Here is a 16,250-nt window from a genome sequence, read left to right on the forward strand (position 1 = left end):
GGGGAAGCCCAGGGCTGCGCTTTGGGGGTTTTTTGGCCCATTACTGCAGCGTGACTGCCGGGGGTGTCTCCACCTCGGTTTCTAACGCTGTCCCTCTCTCTCCCCCTCTGTGTTGCACACAGAAAGCTGACCTGGCCGTTGCTCCTCTCACCATCACCCACGTTCGGGAGAAAGCGATAGACTTCTCCAAGCCCTTTATGACCCTGGGGGTCAGCATCTTGTACCGGAAGCCCAACGGGACCAACCCCAGCGTGTTCTCCTTCCTCAACCCCCTGTCTCCCGACATCTGGATGTACATCCTCCTCGCCTACCTGGGGGTCAGCTGTGTGCTGTTTGTCATAGCCAGGTAAGGGGACACCGGTGCCACCTCGCCACATCTGCTGCCGTGCAACAAGACGCTCTCCCCGTGCTCAGATCCCTTCTGCTGCCCGGTGTGTCGCGAGGATCCAACCACCCAGTGGGACCCATGGCATTAAACCCGTGGCATTAAGGAAATTACTTTTGGTCCGTTACCCAAAGGCAGGGGGGTCTCCCGGTGTGGGGTGTTCCCCTGCCCTGTTCTCTTTCGGACCTGTATCTCAGCGTGGCTGTAGAGGTGATGCAAACCCCACGGTGAAAATCAAACATGGGCTATCCACAGGGGAAATGCGCTTCCTTCCTCACTGGCTAGAGCCTGTGTTACATCCTTTGTGCTGCTCTACCGTACTAAATGTGCTTGTGTGTGTTTGCTTTATTAACATAAACCTGTAAGCCTCTTCTGCCATATCAGGCCAGGCAGTTCCACAGATTTAGCAGACTTCCAGTACAAAAGAATTTTTAAATGCACCTTCTTTTATGATTTTAGAAATGTTGTTGCCTTTCCATTTCATTAGCACCTCCCTGGTATAATGAAGGGTAATTTTCCTGCTCTGTATTGTTCACCATTCATGCTCCTGTTAGGTCACTTCTCGCCACCCCCTCCAGGAAAAGCCCAGCCTCTCCACCGTGTCCTGGACACAAAGCTCCGTGTCCTGCACCATTTTCAGCTCCTCTCTCTGAACCCTCCGCCAGCAAAGCTCTCACAAACCCTTCCCTATATCAAAAGAATGGAAAAGCTGTTGCTACGGATCAGACAATGTGTCTGTTTACAAAATTAATATGCATCTAATTAGCATGTTTAAAACCTCTATATTTAAAATCAGTGGAATTTGCATATATTTGCATGTGTTATTACTTTCACAGAGTCTTTGATGAGACGAACAGTCCAGGGCTGCTCTCAATATGTGATTCCACCTTTTCAAACCAAAACAAAGCACTTGCCTCCCTCCTGCCAGGCAGCCGCCCTCCCTGGCCACGCACAGCCCTCACTGGATGTTTAAATATCTTGCATAAACACCATGGCTGGGGAAGTTTCTGAAGCACAATCTGCAGTTAGACACTTGTTTCTCATTCCCTCCAGTTCAAGTTATGCCAGTGGTGCCTTCAGAAACCCCCCTGCTGACCCCACACCTTGGAGTGGGGCTCTGTGCGGATGTCCTTCCCCCAAGGGTGGCTCTGCTGTACTTTCCTCAGAGCATCCTTCAGAAACCAGCTCCCGTCTAATCCACTGACATGAATCAGATAGTCAAAGTAAAGATTAAACACGAAACTGCAGCAACCAGAATCCATTAACCCTCCTATTACAACAAATCTGCAATTTTCAGCATCCCTCAGGTCCATGAAGGCATTTAGAGATGATTTCCCGAGTTTACTGTGTAATATCCTAATTACACATAACGGCAGTTGTCAAAGTAAACTCAGCTTAGCAGACAGCATTAGTGCTCCAAACCATCTGGGATGGCGAAGCAGCTACATCCCCCCACCCTTCCTCTGCAGAGGTGCAGAGCCGGAGAGGTTGCGTTTCTCTCCCAGAGGACACAGAAGGCCCCTCCACGTTCAGGATTTTAACGGTGGCCGCTCTCCCCAGCCTTTGCGAGGCAGCTCTGTCAGAGGGCCGCACACCGGGGCTGCGGGCGCTTCCCGGAGCTCCCTCAGGAGCTGCCTGAGCACGGAGGGCCCCGCGCGCCGTGTCTGCCCAGTGCCCGCGGGGAGCACAGGCCTGGGCTCCCGCAGCACCAACACCGGCTCCCAGAGCCCGGCCGGCAGTTCACCGCAGCAGGACGGCGGTGGAACGCGCCAAAGGGGTAGCACTTGTTACCGCCGTGCTGTTCTGGAGGAGGACGAGAGCCGCGTTGCCATTAACACATCGCTCCCCCTTCCTGCCCGCTCTGCCCTGCCGAGCCCCAGCCTGGGCCCACACAAAATGTGGGACAGTTCAGCAAAACGCTGCTGCCAGCTTTGTCCTGTCCCAGCCAAAGCCCCTGGGCAGGTGTCGGGGACTGCAGCGGGGCAGGATGAGGCCCTCAGCAGGTTTGCTTTGTGTCAGAGAGAGAACCACCAGACACTCTCAGCACGAAAAGATACTCATCTGGGAAAATGAACCCAAGGTAATTACAAAAAGGGAAAATATTGCGATGACTGATAGAATGCCTTCACTTTATGTCTCTGTTAGCCATGCAGAACACGGCTAGATGGGCTCTGCTGCCATAACGTCTTTGGCTTTAATGCCATAAAGTATTAGACGGCTTGTGCGGCTTGGAATGACAATTCAAATACAATTTTATGTTTATGAGCTTATTTTTCCCAACTCCCATGATGGCCAAACCCAGCCCAAAATGTCCAGATCCCACTTCCAAAGCATGTTAAATGGGCAAATTGTATCTGCACATGAAATTCATTGCAGTAAATACTGAGAAGGGTTGAAGGAAATGCCAGGACAGGCCCCAATGTGAAAACACCTCAGACACCACTTGGTACTAACAGCAAAACCCAGATGCTTGTCCAGAGAGCCGAGCACCCAGGCCCCCAGCTGGGTACTGGCCCGATCACCCCCCCGGCCTGCCCGGCTCTGCTAACTCCAGCCCCCACGTGTGCCCAAACACAGGGCAGCTGCGCTCGGGAACCCAGGGGCTGCTCTGAGACCGCTCTGGTGAGCACCCCGGCACAACCAGCAGCTGGCCTTGAGGGACAAAACCCTGAAGAACTGTGGTTTAGTCTCTGTTTTTGTTCTGGAATGACCTGAAATGAGCCTTATAATCTCTCTACATCATAGAAGTTATGATGTAATACAACAGTTTTCTCTATCAGGCTATTTTTTGGCTGAAATTGAATCTTTTAAATATTGCAATTCTATTTTTTTTCACATTTTGCTCCTGACATTTCTTCTATCTTCTTTTTCTTTCAAAGGACACCAAGTATTTGGTGTAATTAAGGTTCTGCAGGAATGATCTTTTAACATATAGAGATGGAAAGCAAGGGATTTCATGGGGAAAATATTTACTGTATTCAGAAGTAATAGAAACAATATCTTCTTTTGACCCCAGCAAGGCCTCTAAAATTCCATTCTCAGGAGAAAACCACAGTCAAAATAGCAAAGTCTTAATTCAGAGACATGAGTCTCCTGAACTAGGCACCAGAGTCCTCTGCTGATGCTATAATCATAGGTCAATGCCACTTAAAACCAACTTAGGGACTATTTAGAGGCAGGCAAAGGATGTATTTGATCCATCTCCCCTTTTAATCAGTCTTTCTTAGTTATTGATGGAGCCTCTGCTCCTAACCACCCCAGCCCCCAAAGAGCCATAAACACTAGCAATTTATAAGGCTTCGTGGGGGTAATTTGTCTGGTGACTCTGGTGCGAGGTTGCACGTGAGCTGTGCAGCTGGCTGATGTCAACTGCCACCCGTCCTCAGACTCTCACGGCCCTCACGTTACAGCTCATCACCTTCGGGTGCACGGCGGGGCTGGGGGGTTGATACTCATCTTAATTGCAACGAGGTCAGCCATAAGAAATTTCTCTGGAGATGCAATTTAGACTTAAAAGTATTTTGCGTTAGATCTTTAAAACTTTGAAATGCTCCCGTTTCCCTGTCAAAAAGGCCAAGAAGAGACAAGAAAATAATCATAGTTTTTGATGAAATATTTCTCAGACCCCATTCTGCACCTGAGGAAGAGGGAAGCCAGCCCACAGTGAATCCTGAGCAGCCCCCATTTATTATGGCTCCAGCTTGGGGTCAACGAGCTCCGCTCAATCCTGCCCTTCATTACGCCTCTGTTTCCACTAATGGTCCCACTCGCTTTTCAAGCACTGAAGACTCTGCCATTGCTTTGCGGTTTTCTGAATATTTCTGTGTAATTTGAGCAGCACCAGTACGTTTTCACTCAGAGACCTTGAAGTTCTTCCGCGTGTCATCTTGTCAGGCTCATCTGATCTTACCAATTCCCTTTCTGTTTCATATTCTTCCACTAGCAGCCCAAGAAAGTTTTCATCTAATTCTTGAACTCAAGCTTTATTCAACACAAAGGTCTTGGGCGCCATCCTTTATCCACGTCTGGCATAAATTTACAGCAAGTTTCAAGGAATAGGCAGCATGTAAAGCTAGGTCTGAATTCAGCCTCATTCTTGTTTTCCTTTCTGATTTCCTCTTATCTGAAAAAGCAGAGGGAGGTGGGCAGTAAGAACAGCCCAGGTGTTATCTGGAGGAACGAGCAGGACTGTCAGGGTGCAGCCTGAGCGAGGCCTCTGGTTCTGCACTCTGCAAACCCAGCGCGGGCAGCGGTCCCCGCTGCAGAAAGGCGAGATAACAGGAGGGGAAAGGAGAGGTCATTGAACTGCATCTTGCATGTGGAAACTAGAAGCAAAAAGTGGGACAGATGTACTCAGGATGAACCTTTCGAAAACCTGTGACCGGGTGTTCCCCGCGGACGCCCTCCTGCGCTGAGCCCTGCTCGGACCGCGGGCCCTGGGAGCGTCCCCGTGCTCCGGGGGGAATCTCACAGCGTGACCATGCAGAGCACAGCCTGGGGGAGGTTTTCGCGCCCGGAGAGAGCTGTGGCTCTCCTCTCCAAACACACCCAACTGTCTGACCGAAGGCACCCGTGAAATTAAGCACCAAGACATCTCCTTGGGTAGCAGCACATCTGGCAGAGCATTACAGAGGGAAATATCTCCCAATACAAACTGTGGGCTGGGCTTTGAGAAAGGGCTGCTGTGAAGCTACAGGGATTTCAGAAGGAAACGGAGATGATAATTAATGTCTGGTTCAAAAGCAATTATACCAATTATGTTTTTAATTTAATCTCTGTAAAATTTGGGACTCTTAGAAAATGTAAATAAACAGCTCTAAAAATATTAACATCTCTCCTGTTGAGCATCCTCCCCAGATCCTGGCTAAAAGAGCTACAATTCATGGCGGCGCTTGCCTACCAATCCTAGGCAGGATTTGCAGATCACAGAAAATTCCCTGGGTTTTGCCCAAGAACTACAGGGCTGCCCATGGAAATACGCCCCCCCAGGGGACAAGCATTCTCCCACCACCCACACCCGGGCCGAGCATCACAGCAGTCCACAGAGAACCTACACCAGTTCCCACTGTTGCGCTGGTGCCCTGACTGCGGAGGATTCCTGCTTGGCAGGACGGTGGGAAGTTCTGCTCCCACTTAGCTGAATCCTGCCCCCATTCCCATGGGCACTAGTGGGACAGTCCCCTGAAATACCGCAGTTTGTCCCAGCTACCGCTGCGGAATCACTGTGGCATCTCTCCTCAGTCACTCTAGAAATGCCATTTTTCCCCACGTTTTGGAACTGTTACATACCAGAGGCCGTGTGTGTGCACCACATCCCATCCCATGGTCGTGTGCTCGTTGCTGTTGTGTGACGTAGTGCTGCAGAGATGATCCGGAGTGACCGAAGGCTCTGGGGAAGCAACCTGAGACACCTCAGAAGGACCTGGCTTCCCAGGTTTCCTCACTGTCTGCAATGCAGGACACAGGGCTTACAGCCGTGCTGGTCACTTCTGAAAATCTTGGCTGAATTTGTCTTTGTCTTTAATAAGCCTCACAACCGAAGGGGTCAGCAGGCCCCGTACCGCAGCATGAGATGTATTAAGGCTCTTTTTTTCCTGTTCCTTTAGGATCTTGTCATGCCACATCCCGACTAACGAGCTCTCGCTTTCCATGTGCCGCCGCAGGTTCAGCCCATACGAGTGGTACGATGCTCATCCCTGCAACCCGGGATCTGACATCGTGGAGAATAACTTCACCCTATTGAACAGCTTCTGGTTTGGGATGGGAGCGCTGATGCAGCAAGGTACGGCGGCACCTCCCCGCTCACACCCCCTCCTGCTGGTTCTCCAGAACAGGCCTTTTGTCATGGCTTTTTAAATTTGAAATGTACTTGGTTTGCAACAGGAACGAGAAAAAATATCTGAAAGGCACAGAGGTGTTCAGCAGCACCAGCTCCCGGCTGGACGGCAGCGAGGTGTGGGAGCGGGGAGGCAGCTCTCCCCCGACACCTCCTGGGACCCGCTCGGTGCCCGCTGCTCCCAGTGGAGATGTGCCCCGGGAGCCGTGGGCACGGCCAGTGGCCTCCAGCTGGGGCCAAGGCCAGCAAGGGGCTAGTGAGAAACCACCTCCTCAGGGGGAACCAGCCGTGCTCGGCAGTCCTGGCCACTGCATTTGTTACCGACCACTCCCTCTGAACTTCACCTCCACCCGGACCCCACCGAGCCGTGCCAGCCCGCCCGCACAGCAGGGATGGGGAGATGGAGGGGGAAATGTTCCAGGGCCAAGCCCTGTCCGGGCACCTCAGGGAAAGGTCCAGGGTTTTTATGCCAAGATCCATCCGATTTCTTCTGTGTCAGAGTAGGCCAGAGCTTTTCAGTCTGCTCTTTTTGGGCACCTGCCTCTGTTTGTACTTTCCGCCTTCCGCGGGCCCAAGCCCCCATCCCACCATCTCACCCCGCAGCTCCAGGGATGGGCTCCTGGCTCGCCCCATGCACTGCAGCTGGCTGCCAGCACACACATGCTGCTGCATAACAATAATTACTATTAATGAAGCGTGTGCGCACTGGCAGGTGTCAGAAGGAGCAGCTCCGACTCTGCCATCTGGAAGCACGCAGCTAGACAACGTGCTGGCACGTGTCCTGCGGCTGGTGCGCACCGAGGAGCACCCACCACCGTGCCCCGCGGGGGAACGCTGCCTTGGTCTCCCTCGGCTGTTTAATTCACCAAATGCAGCAGCATCCCACAGATTCTCTAAATTCTTACTTCTGTGAATTCAAGCAATTTGTTTAATTTCAGGATCTCTGTCCTGGCTTGCTCTGTTTTAAATCAACTTTTACAGAAGACAAGGCATCTTGCCCTCTGGTCTGTCTCCATCTTCATCCTCACCTGGTCATTCTGCACATTGTGAAATGGCCTGAAACTCCCTCTAGCAGAGGGCGAAGGCTGCTGGGGCAGAGGATGGCAGGAGCTCCCCCAGGCAGCTCTGCCTGGCAGCCACTGCGTGCGAGACTGAACGTTTGCAGTGTTACTGGTGTAAAATACCACAGTGACAGAGACCTTAGAAATGGGATATGGATGGGATTACATTCGTATGTGTGGATGGAATAGAGCAAATGGAATATATATAGACAGAATGAATAAAGTAAATCTGTTAGGCAGACAGCAGAGGGGGAGCTTGTGAGCAGCTCTGAATAAGAGACGAAATTCAGCTCTGATCTAATTGAGGAAAATCCAGGAATAGAAATAAGTGGAAAATGTCAAACATTTGTCACACTTTAATTTACCGTGTATCAGTAGTTATACCCAGAGAGCAAAAGAACCACAGCACCGGCTTGGCAGCACGCACAGTGCTACGTCCCGTGCTCCTCCTGCTGCCGCCGCGTGTGACGGGGATTCTTCCCCGCTCCCCGTCTCGGCTGCCCGGATGGACGGTGGCAGCTCCCAGCAAGACACTTTAGCAGGATGAATCATCCTCTTATCAGATGCTGATAAATGAAAAGAGCTGTATTCTTTTTAACTCTATTCTGCATCTAAGAAGAAAAATATTTCAAAGCTCGACTGATGTCACACCGTCCAGTGCATCAAAGGGCAAGAGATGGAACAGGAAAGAAGCAGGACCTTGAGGAGAACCGAAGCAGCCCTCAATACCCAGAGCTCCTCTGCTTCCCGGTGCCTCCTTGCTGCACTGGGAGAGGAGGACAGCTGCACTCCATGCTATGCTTTGATGCCACACTGCTTAAAATTGCTTTGCAAAGCCCAATCTTTGTTGCAAATTCCAGTTTGGAGGTATCCTCTGAACACAGTTGTTTCAAACCAAAAGCTCTTTCCTGGCTTTAAAAGGTATCCTGGGCGATTACAAAAATAGCACAGCCCATTTAGTCCTTCATGTCTGCTCAATAAAAGTCATTCCAGACCTGTTACACCTTTTATGCTGCAACATCTCCTGCTTCCCTATTTCTAACTGGTATTCAAAGTACTGGACCCTGATAGTTCCTTTCTCTCGCTGTTTGATTTTTTTTTTTTTTTAAACCTTGTGTATTTGAACACACTCCCTAGAGTGAGTCCTTTGAAAAGTAATCCATATAAAAGCAAAGCACTTTTTAAATGGCAGAACAAAACACGCATAAAAGTTCATAAATAGCTTGCTATTTAAATCTCATAAAAGCAGCCTAGTTAATTACTTCAGTTTGAATGTTTCCTGTAAATTGTGCACTGTACCCAAGGTCAGCCATAAAGGGAGAGGGGGTTTCTGCAAATGCTACAAACCCCGCCCTGACTTCCCTGCATGCAAGATGTCTGGATGATTTGCCTCAAAACCAGTTGGCTTTAATTGCGTAGCTGTTGCAGTTTTGACAGTGAAACCTAATCCTTTATACAAATATATGTTTGTAAATAATGTACTTATGTATATATAATCTGGGTCCTTTCTCTCTCTCGTTTCCTCTTCCCTCCTTCTCCTTCCCCCTCTCCCATCCCAGGCTCTGAGCTGATGCCCAAAGCACTGTCTACACGGATCATTGGTGGCATATGGTGGTTCTTCACCCTAATTATCATCTCGTCCTACACGGCCAACCTTGCCGCCTTCCTGACGGTGGAGAGGATGGAATCCCCCATCGACTCGGCAGATGACTTGGCAAAGCAGACAAAAATAGAGTACGGAGCAGTGAAGGATGGAGCTACGATGACCTTCTTCAAGGTGAGACCAGGCAGAGGCTTTCTACCTTCCAGGCAGAGACGCAACGCTCTCAGGCCAACGGGAGTGAGAACAAAGACCCAAAGACAAAAAGCCTCCTAAGCCACCACTGCGGCTCCTTATAAGCAGGTTGTTTCAGTTTCACGTCCTTGTCAAGACTCTGACAGTTTAGCTTACCGGGATTCACGTCATGGCAAAGCCTCCTCTCCCTGTGGCTAACTGAAGTCACAATTACAAATTATATTGATTTTACAGCTTCGGAGCCTGTACCCAATATTGGCTCAGACACCCCAATACAAAGCGTGTATCAGGCACAATGAGACAGATGCATCTTATATTAAAGCCCTACAGAAAAATCTTACATTCCCTAAAGTACCTTCCCTATTTCCACATCTCGCCCATTGCAGCTCCCTCCTTGTCTGCGAGAACAGCTCCACAGAGCCCTTGGGGCTGACCCGGCCACCCCTCAGGGACAGAGGAGAGAACAAATTAAACCTAAAGCTGGGCAGATGTTGCAAAGTGCCCTCCCTGACCCGGTTTTTTACAGCTGAAATATCTTTCTTGTCCTTCAGGTATTCACATTAATGTAGTCAAATTTTATTAACCTCTGAAACCCAGCACAAGGTAACACCACCAATGTATCAGAATCAAATTACATTAATTTCTTCTCTTTAAAGCATAATTAATTTCAGAAGTTAGCCAACACTGCAGAGGAGGGTGCTAAGAGCATTCATATTTCACTATTGCCTCAAAAATAGAAAGAAACTGAAAGACTTAAGCCCTTTAAAACCACAGCTGGCCTGTAAAAACACACTTTTAAAAAAAGAGAGAGAGAATAAAGGAATAGAAATGAGGGGTGATTAATCTAAGGAATGATCACCCTGCCTTAGAGAAGAATTTAAATTCAAGACGAACTCAAAAAGCCGTCGTTAGGGACAGGTCTGGGGCTCCCACTGCAGGCGGTGCCGGGCTGCAGCCACGCTCCCCGGGGAGCACCGCTCAGAGCTCGGGGTGCAGCACCCGGCCCACGCTGACACCCCGGGAGCGCTGGCAGAGCAGAGCCCTTGGCTGCAGGGACGCGGCTGCCTCCCCCCGCACCTCTGCTGCGAGCAGCGCTGGGGAACAGGCCTTCCCCCCGTCACCCTAATGCAGGAGGAAATACACGGGCCAAAGCGTGACACACACAGTCCACACTTTAAAAAGCAGGTTGGGCCTGGAATGCTGCAATAATTTGAATAGGCACGGTGCAAAGGCAGCTAGACTAGGCTGTCAGCAGTTTAACTGCCAAGCCTCGTTACAGGAAGCCAATGTGCTGAATTTTAATAACAAGGAACAGCAGCATTCTCCTGCAACTTTTCTTGGCTATGACTTGGTTAAGGAGCCACTGTACTTTCCGACCATCCACGCTTACTTTGACAGGCAACAATACAGATTGGTAAAGAAACATAGAGGATCTGGTTTGGTTTGATCTTTAATTAATTCTGGGAAATGAAAGTGCTGCACAGCATAGCAGGTTGCTGCCGGTTAGTTTGCTCTCTGCAGTGGAGCTGGTGCAGGCATTTTTGTCTTTGGCATGGCCAGATGCATCGCGTTACCTTCCAAAAGCAATATAGGCCTACAACAGCTATCAGGAAAAGACAGGCTTTTACTGTTGTGTTTTAACTACTCTTTCCAATAAGAGTTTTATATGGGAATAAAAGGAAACTGTCTTTTTTAAAAATCATCAAGGACACAGTATATTTATTGCTTCATATCGTTATCCACCAGAATCATTCTTCGGGCTTCTAACGGGCATTTGGCAGGGTTTATTGATGCAGTGTATTTTCCTTTTTCTTTTTATTATTATTGCTGTTTGGAGATGAATTGTCCCTTCTGACAAGTGTTTCGATTACTGGAGCGGTGAGAGCGTTCGTGTGGGATGCTGTGCTCACTTGTCCCTGTGTACAGAGAAATATGCGAGAGCCAGAATTTCTCCCTCCCCTCAGCGAGGTCTTTGTCAAATGACAGGGCAAATCCCGGCGTGGTTTCGGTACGGCTGGGGCCCTGCCCTCCCTCCCCACGGGTGGGACCGAAGGGGCGGCCAAGTGCACAAGGCTTCACCTCACCTTCCTCCGCTCTGCTAACGGGGGTTGCCAGCAGAGCCAGCCCCGCGCAGGCTGTACGCTGCCGTGCGACCGCTGCTCTTGAAAAGCTCCCGCAGATCTGGAGGGGAAGCCCCTGCAGTTTGCTGAGCTGGGAGAAAAGGCTGATGGCAGCGTCCGAACTCGGATCTCACCTATTTTGTGGATTATCCACTAGGACTTAGCCCAGGTTGCTGCTTTGCTCCTTGTATGACTGTTCCCCTCACACTAGGAACTCACTCCTCCGCTTCTCCGTGTTAAAGAAGCTGCAAACCTCATACACGGACTCCCCCAGCTGCGGCCTGGGCCCTGCGGCCCCCGTCGGCTGTGGTCAGAGCTGTCCTTAGCTGGACCTCACCCGGGAGGCCTGACCGAGCGGGATCTAGGGCTGCAGGAGGAGAGTGCGATCCCAGAGCTGGGAAACGGGAGGAAGAGGGAGGCAAACGCCTTGCACGCTGTTCCCTGAGGTGGTTCCCAAAGCACTAACCAGTCTTCTGCCCGTGGTCAGGCCCAAGGGCTCGTGCAGAGCAAGCTCCTGACTGAACCAAGCCAAACCACATCTCTGGGGCAGACCCACAGTGAGCCATCTTGCTCCCACAAAGGTTTCTGCCTGTGCAGCTGAGCTACAGCCTGTGTAGCTGACCAGCTACAGCAAATGGGAAGCAGAAGAGGGAGCTTTACCAGCCATTCTGGCAGATTTCGACTTAATGAAAAGGACTTTTGAGAAGCTATTTATTCCCTGGCAATGCAGATTGAGTTACAGGAATAAACACAGATCAATTAATTTAGGAACAGCATCTAGTGTTCATTATAAATCATGCCAGAAATCCTTCCTATCTTGCAAAGGATGCTGTCTGTCTCTGAACAAACGCCGGGTTTAATGTGCAGTTTGGAGTACAAGTGTGAGAGTGTGTGTACATATATATTCACTTGTACAGAGATGTTAAATCCTCAAGAGTAAGTATCTTCAGTCGGTGAAAATCAATTTATTTTGTCATACAGGCTGGAATTGAAAATCTTAAGCCTGAAAGTTACTTTCTTGGCCATTTCACTGATAAAAAAGCTTGTATGTCTTGGCAAGATGCCTTGTAGTGGCTCCTCTAAACTATTCCATTAATTTATTTGGGTGACTGGTCTTGAAGCATTGGTTATTAAAGGTAGCTTCTGAGCTGTGACTCTAAAGAATAAATTTAGAGGCGTTCTCAGTGTCGTTGCAATTGCTGCATTCAGAGGGGCTGGTACTCAGCTTTTCATACCTGCATCTCATTTAGCACTAACACAGGGTTTTATTAAGATGCAGAGGACAGCAGACCAGAGACACGATCCCCCTGGTGTGAACCATGGCTGCGCTGATCAGCAGCATTAAACTACTGCCTTTGTTTATTAGCCATAATCTCCATCATTCCTGACGTTCCAGAGTTTCCGACTCTGGAACTTCTCTGCCAGGAAGAAGTCAGTGTCAGGCCATTTATCTTAATGCTTTGGAGCAACCAGGCAGTTCCTCTTCATCTACCCATGGCAGCAAAGTCATCGCTGAGGGGGACCTGGGAGGCTACAGAGGATGCAGGGGCATAGGATGGTCTCTCTGTCTGCACCAACTCAGATTTTTTTTTATGCAGCCCATAAAAGTAAATGGTGATTCCATAGAGAAGGAATTTGCACAGCACAGCAAACCAGTAACTAACCCCAGTAAGGGTTTTTTAAGGTAAACTACTTAAGCTGTAAAATTAGAGGTCCAGCAAAATAAAACGTACAGACACAAAAAAAAAAGTCCAGCAAAATAAACACAATTTATGTTCCTTCTTTATGGAATGTTAAATTACTACTAAGATGGTTTTGCTTGTTTGTATGGTACGTTCTCAGGTGACGTCACCCAAATTCCCCTAAATAAGTGACCACCTTTGCAGTATGGCTGAAGAATTCCGAGAGGAGCAGGGGGAGGAAGGAACAACTTTTCCCCTAATAGGAGCAAATGTATAGTGGTTGAATTGGGTGTGAGCTGGGGCACTGTACGCTCCTCCGCACGGCTACTCCTGCAATTTTTGATTGATGACTACTCGTACAATGACTGACAATTGCTTCTAAATTGGACTTTTAACAAATAGCCCAGTCTACCAAACTGCTAGTGCTGTGCTGAGAATTACAGGTGACAAATTTTCACTTGGAAAAGGAGTGTTCTTATCTCATGTTAGCCAAGTTAAAGAAACTAATAGGAGATAGACTCCCAGTGAGGAGGTGGCAGGTTTCAGACTACGCAGAAAGCCTGAGGGTGCCTTGACCAGAGCCGTGTCGAGCTGCCCTGCCCGCCCCGGAGGAGCCAGCACAGCCTCATCTCTGGGGAGGATGAGGCCACCGCAACGAGAGATGTTGTGCTGCGAGGGGACAGCCCTTCGCTGCCAAAGGGCTCAGCCCTGCACCTCCGGGTCTCCGTTTCGGCGGCAGCGTCAGGCAGCCCCGGCCTCGGGCCGAGCCCCAGCCTGGGCACGCTCCAGCCAGAGGGTGCTCGCCCACCATGGGTGACCCCTCCGGATGCCCGGAGCAGGGCTCCAGAGCACAGAGGGAGCTGAGAAAGCTGGGCTCCTCCCGGCATTTCAAAACACAATTAAGTCCTTTCAGCTGGTCAGAAGCAGTGATTTAAGAAGAGAAAAGTGTTTTTTCTCTTCCAGGGAGCCCTGTCTCATGTAATTTAAGTTGCCTGAAGAGCTACAATGCCTCATGCAAGTCCTATTAGCTTCACTAAATGCAGCCTATTGATTTTTTGCCAGTTTATTTTGCTCTATGCTTTAAACTGGGAGAACACTGATGTTGTTTAAGAGCTCTGTGTCAACACCCAAGGAGCATTAAATGCAGGAAGAGAAGGAGAGGAAGGGAGAGCCAGTGAACCCAGCAGAGGCCTCTGATGTGAACTATATAAATGTTAAACAAGTCCTTATCAGCAAGCTGAGTGCACTATTCATTTCAATTACCCATTGTAATGCACAGATATTTAATAATCCTTTTGGAGGCTACATTTCTTGCTGCTCTTTGAGGTTTGATAGATGCCACAAATCTACCTTACAGGCACTGGTCCAGATTTTCAAGTGAGGGAGATTATCTAGCCTCTTGAATGAAGTTTGCTCCAGCACATCCGCTACTGCACGTTCATCAAGTGGATTATAACAAGCTTTAACTGAGAAGAAATGAGTCCACGGATATTTCAGTCAGGAGAAGGAGCCCACAGGGTTAAAGACAGATGAACAGCCTTTGTCACCACCTACACTAACCAGCTTTGGGGTGTTAAGCTTTTGTTTAACTTTTGTTAAACATGCTGGAAAAAAAAAAAAAAAAAAAGAGATGGACAGGCAAAGCATTTGAAATATAAAACATTATGAAGGACTTTTTTTCTCAGCTAATTTACCCTTATTTATAGTGTTTTTATCAGAAGACCCTATGGTGGCACATTTTGGGTGATACTGAAAAAACGAGGGGGAGATGTGATAGCAGCAGTTGGGATGGGCTGGGGCTCCATCTCCTGCTTTCATATGGAAGGACAGAGACCTGAAACAGATAAACGACAGCTAAACCAGAAAGCACAGCTTCTGCCACAGCGACTCCTCACGCAGCTGCAGGTGAGCAGTTACCCTTATTCAAGGCAAAGCACAAGGACTTATCAGCCCCTCCAACTTATCAGCCAGCTTCAGGCTCTTGCTAAGCAGTGCTGTGGAGGAGGAGGTTTTGGCTGACTAAGCTGCCTCTTATAAAATAAGGCGGTAAAATAGATCTAGGAAACACAAGAAATTAGGCAGAAAAGCAGAATGGCACATAAAGGAGCAGGCAGCAGCACAAACACGAGCCTCAATACCCAAGTGCTTACCCAAGCTCACCTGGACAGATAGAGCTGGTTTGATGAGAGCTGTGTTCACCCACCCGAGCACAGGGACCAAGGGAAAGCTGGTGTGCCTTTCCTGGGGAGTCCTTCTAGACTAAGGCCAGCTACGTCTTTCGTGACAGCCTACACAGAGACAATTCAGAGGCTGGTCATAGACAAATGGTGTGTTTCAAGTGGTATGGAAAGACATAAAATAACCATATTTCTTCTTACCCAACACGTTTTCTAGAAGAAGAAAAAAACATTCACATGAATAATAAGCTGGAAAACATAATCCTGCTTTTTTAACAGAATGTCTGTTGATAGTGGAAGAATATCCACTTTTATTTTTAGCTGTAAGACAATTGTCTTGAATATTTCTATGCCTCTCTCTACGTGGATACGTTGAATTTGTTTAGCAGTTGCACATATCTCAAGAGGAGACATGTTTCCTTGTGACGCTTAAGGAAAAACAAAAATACAGTGTGCATGCAAAAGAGAAAAACATGCCCTCTGAAATGTTCTGTCTTCTCTCATTGTGCAGAAACATTACAGGATAAACAAAATTCTGGTTAGGAAACGAATACATTTAAACAGATATGCTGATAGCCTGTCACACTAGCAGGTTCTGCAGGGCATGGAGGCAGGGTCTCGCTGCACCTCACTGAGGTGAATGAACAGTTCAGTCCCACCCCGAGGGTAAGGTCTCCCGAGCGGTGCCTTTTTGTGAGCTGTGCTGGAACCTTTGTCTCTTGTTACGGCAACATGAAGCCAAACAATGTCAGGCAGTGAAAGTAGAGAGAAGTTTAAGACAAGGTCAAGTTGGTAATAGTTCCATTGTGTGATCTGTTCTCAAACTGGTATTATTACTATTTACTGAAAAGATACCAGGTTTCAGAAAACAGAAGATTAATTCTTATTTTGGGGGTGGGGGGCTATCATCCTTCCAGAAATCCAAAATTTCCACCTTTGAAAAGATGTGGGCTTTCATGAGCAGCAAACCCACGGCCCTTGTTAAAAACAATGAGGAAGGAATCCAGCGAACCCTCACAGCCGATTACGCCCTGCTCATGGAGTCAACCACCATCGAATACATCACCCAGAGAAACTGCAACCTGACTCAGATCGGGGGGCTCATCGATTCCAAAGGCTACGGGATTGGGACTCCCATGGGTAAGTCCCAGCGGTGCGGTCTCTGTAGGTACCCTGGAGGGGGGGTAGTTGCCA

General features: G+C 48.9%; 1 protein-coding gene across 1 annotated transcript in view; it reads left to right on the forward strand.

Moving 5' to 3' along the window:
* Positions 1 to 16,250, forward strand: part of GRIK3 (glutamate ionotropic receptor kainate type subunit 3) — a 121,932-nt gene that overhangs the window by 100,053 nt on the left and 5,629 nt on the right. The window contains exons 11-14 of the mRNA XM_074850831.1: positions 123 to 346; positions 6,049 to 6,167; positions 8,842 to 9,059; positions 15,974 to 16,196. Of these exons, the coding sequence (XP_074706932.1) occupies positions 123 to 346; positions 6,049 to 6,167; positions 8,842 to 9,059; positions 15,974 to 16,196 (784 nt within the window). The remainder of the gene's footprint in view (positions 1 to 122; positions 347 to 6,048; positions 6,168 to 8,841; positions 9,060 to 15,973; positions 16,197 to 16,250) is intronic.

Source organism: Strix aluco, chromosome 26, assembly GCF_031877795.1.
Source record: "Strix aluco isolate bStrAlu1 chromosome 26, bStrAlu1.hap1, whole genome shotgun sequence".
In the NCBI taxonomy this organism is placed as follows: domain Eukaryota; kingdom Metazoa; phylum Chordata; class Aves; order Strigiformes; family Strigidae; genus Strix; species Strix aluco.